General features: G+C 52.9%; 1 protein-coding gene across 1 annotated transcript; it reads right to left on the bottom strand.

Moving 5' to 3' along the window:
• Positions 1 to 386: 386 nt before the first annotated feature.
• On the bottom strand, positions 387 to 1,739 carry HRG_04061 (uncharacterized protein; the record flags this gene model as incomplete). The annotated part of the gene is made up of 1 exon (XM_044862532.1): positions 387 to 1,739. One exon carries the CDS (start codon positions 1,737 to 1,739, stop codon positions 387 to 389), a length of 1,353 nt encoding a protein of 450 aa, XP_044723558.1.
• Positions 1,740 to 3,157: the final 1,418 nt, after the last annotated feature.

Consider the following 3,157-nt stretch of genomic DNA (forward strand, 5'->3'; position numbering starts at 1 on the left):
TGCTCCGACAAACTATATTCTGGAAGCCAAATTCCTCAGGACCTGCATGATTTCGTTCAAGAACGAGAGAAAGATCTAAGTACTTGCGACTTTTGGTATCTAGAACTGGCGTCTCGTGATTTAGGACAAGTTCAACGATATTATGAAAAGCCTACAAGAAACTTTACTTTGGGCAGAAGTCAGCATGCCATGTCGAAGCTTCGCCCCCGTATCTCTCGTGCCGAGTGTAGAACAGTGGATGGTATTTGTCGAGGATATGCGACATTTCGAGGCAGGAAATGCCTGGTCATCAAAATCTCATGCCTGCGAATCTAGTCATACTAAAAACACTGCCCTTTTATGTCCCCAATCCTTCGAAATTTCCTTTGGCATGCCCCCCATGACCTCTACGCTTCAGAGCCTTTCGAGCTGCCGGCCCGCGATGACTCTTCTCGTGATAGCTCCAGCCAGACCTTAGGATCAATGGGAGCTTCCGTGTTACCATACTCATCCTTGTAGCACTTGAGGTTCTTATGGCACTCCCTCTGCAATCTGACCAACTTATTCCAAGCCGTCTTTCGTCGCTTCAATGTCTCAAGTTTCTCAGTCCTGTCAGCCTCCGCGAGAGGACGCTTGGAAGAAACACCTTCTGGTAAATCTCCCGACGGAGCATCTGTGCCGAGGGTGGCTGCCGCGAGGTGGACCATCGAGCTATCTGCGATGAGTTTTGCGTATCTCTCAGCAGCGAGTTTCTCGACTAGCTTGCGCTCAGCGAGTACCGTTTCCCGTTTCTTCTCCTTCTCCTTCGCCATCTTTGCTGCCCTGTCGTAGGCTTCCTCCTTCGGTGTCCAGAAGACTGGATCGTCACGGTGGCCATCGCGGCGGTCAAAGTAGGTGTCGATCACTGCCTGAACAGTCTCTTGCAGCAAGGGAATATTACCGCGCAAGTGGCTGGGTGTAACGACAGGAATGTCGACTAGATCTTCAGCCAATGTGTTTTTGAGGACATGCCATTGGCCTTGCTCAACGAGGCGCTGGATCGACGCGTGCACGAGGCTGTTGCGGTCGGCGTACATAGCGATGGTTCGCAGGACGCAGTCAAAATTGAGACCCATGGCGCTGCATGCGTTGAACGCCGCTAATGTTGTCTTGACATCTGCGTCTGTGACGGCTGGATCTCGCGCCTCCCATTTGCGCCACGAGGTGTGTTCCTTGTTGATGTCGCTGTTGATGTCGGTCCAGTAACGGTCCCAGCCGTTGAGCTGCTCAAAGTACTTGGTCTCTTCCGTTCTGGCTGTGACCTTCAGCTGGTCACAAACGCGAGTCAGGTAATTGCCATATCGTGCCGCAAACTCGAAACGTCGTAGCTGAGAAAGACGTTCGACAAGGTTTAGGTTACCGATATCTACTGGACGACGTAGGAAGTTTCTTGTGCAGATATCCCTCTCAAAGAGGAGAAGACTGGAAAGCAGTTCTTTCTTCTCGTCATTGTCGTCGTATTCTTTCTCGAGAACCGCCTTCAGCGTCGCCTTATAGAGGGTTAGGCAGTGATGGGCGATAGGGGACACCTTTCTCTTCTTGTTGCGGAGAGAGTGATCTGCGAATCGGAGTCCCAATTTCAGGCGTTCTTCCGAGTAAGCAGAGATGTCTCTGGGTGGCTCAGGTATCGTAGGATTGTCGATGACGTCCTCCTCGTAGCTGTCACCAAGCAGCGACTTTGTTGAGGCGCGAGCGCGCTTGATGAATTTCGAGAGGCTCATGAGGATCAAAATACCGAAAAGTCAGCGGTGAAATGGTTGATGGATGGAACATGGGCAGTGCGGAATGGATAACAGCGTTTGATTAATGGGTGCGATGAGAAGGAACAGAAGTGTCTGCCTGTGAAGCGTCGCTAGAAGTAGCTCTCTGATGCACACGCACGTGATGAGAGGGGCCTCGCAGCTTCTCGTCGAATCTAAACACCACTCTGCCACTAGCAAAATAGGGGCACCCCCAGTGGAGGTGATAATACTAGCAGATATTATAAGGCTCTGTCTGTCAGAAACAAGCCACAGGAAAAACGGAGGCCTGAAGCGGCCTGGACAATAGGTACGAAAGTCTCTTGTGTAGGTGCAAACTCTCTTGTCCTCAGCAGACGGGGCCAAACGCTTGCCGATATGTGACATCTCTACCCATAGAAAATCGCATCCAAAGGAAGGTCATGGCCCGGCTTGTTATTCTGCTACGGAAGGCAGCAGCCTGCCAGCTTCTGACACGCTGTATGCGGCTGTTATACTGTTGGCCTCAACAGCTGTTATTGTGGCCGGCCCGGGCCACTGTGGCAGCTGCCCTGCCTAGGGTCGGGCGTGCAGCCGGGCGTGCAGCCGGGCGCGCAGAGGCGCAAGGTCGGGCGCGCCGTCTAGGGGCTAGCTTTATTAATTATACGGCACCCAGCAATAGAGAGGCATGGCCACAGGGGCAGGCCTAATGGCGGCAAGGGCGCCGATCGGGGATACCACCATCCCCGGTGGGTGCAACAGCGTATTCCAGACTACAGTACAAAAATCGATGATGGGGGAAAGGGGAGTAAGATAGAGGGCAAGGGCCAGGGGGATCTTTAATCTAGAGGGCATAGTGAAATCAGCTTTGGCTTATCAACACGTGCGACTAATGCCCTCAAGCGTTTGTTTCAGCACGAGTAAGAACCAGCGGCCTTCAACAGCCAAGTTGACAACGAGGCAGCTGTCTGCCGCAGCCGTCCATGAAACGACACCATCCCACAGTCGCGAATGTTTACCCAGCCTAAATGGGGAGTTCGCGCCTCTGCACACGCACGCGTGAGAACCATGTTAGTAGACTTATTGTAGAACTCCCCGGTCGACATATCTATGCAAGCTGTGGGCCCGGGTTACGCCTAGGCGTAGCTCGTCGAGCAGTCGCCGCATGGTGGCTTGCGTCAACGATACAGACTACCTTCCGAACCGGGGGCTAGATGCTTGGCCAAAGACAGAATGAGCTGGATGGATACCTGCATCTCATCCGCTCCTGGCTGTCTCACGATACTGCCCCGGTGGATCCGCAGAGTAAAGGGGCCCGCTGTTTTCGGCATTGATGAGATAGGAGTCCCAATACTAGCCTGATATGGCGACAAGTAGGTAGCTGTCAGGACAAGAAAAGGGCCTATAATACGCGTTAGTAA

Source organism: Hirsutella rhossiliensis, assembly GCF_020360975.1.
Source record: "Hirsutella rhossiliensis strain HR02 chromosome Unknown scaffold00003, whole genome shotgun sequence".
In the NCBI taxonomy this organism is placed as follows: Eukaryota; Fungi; Ascomycota; class Sordariomycetes; order Hypocreales; family Ophiocordycipitaceae; genus Hirsutella; species Hirsutella rhossiliensis.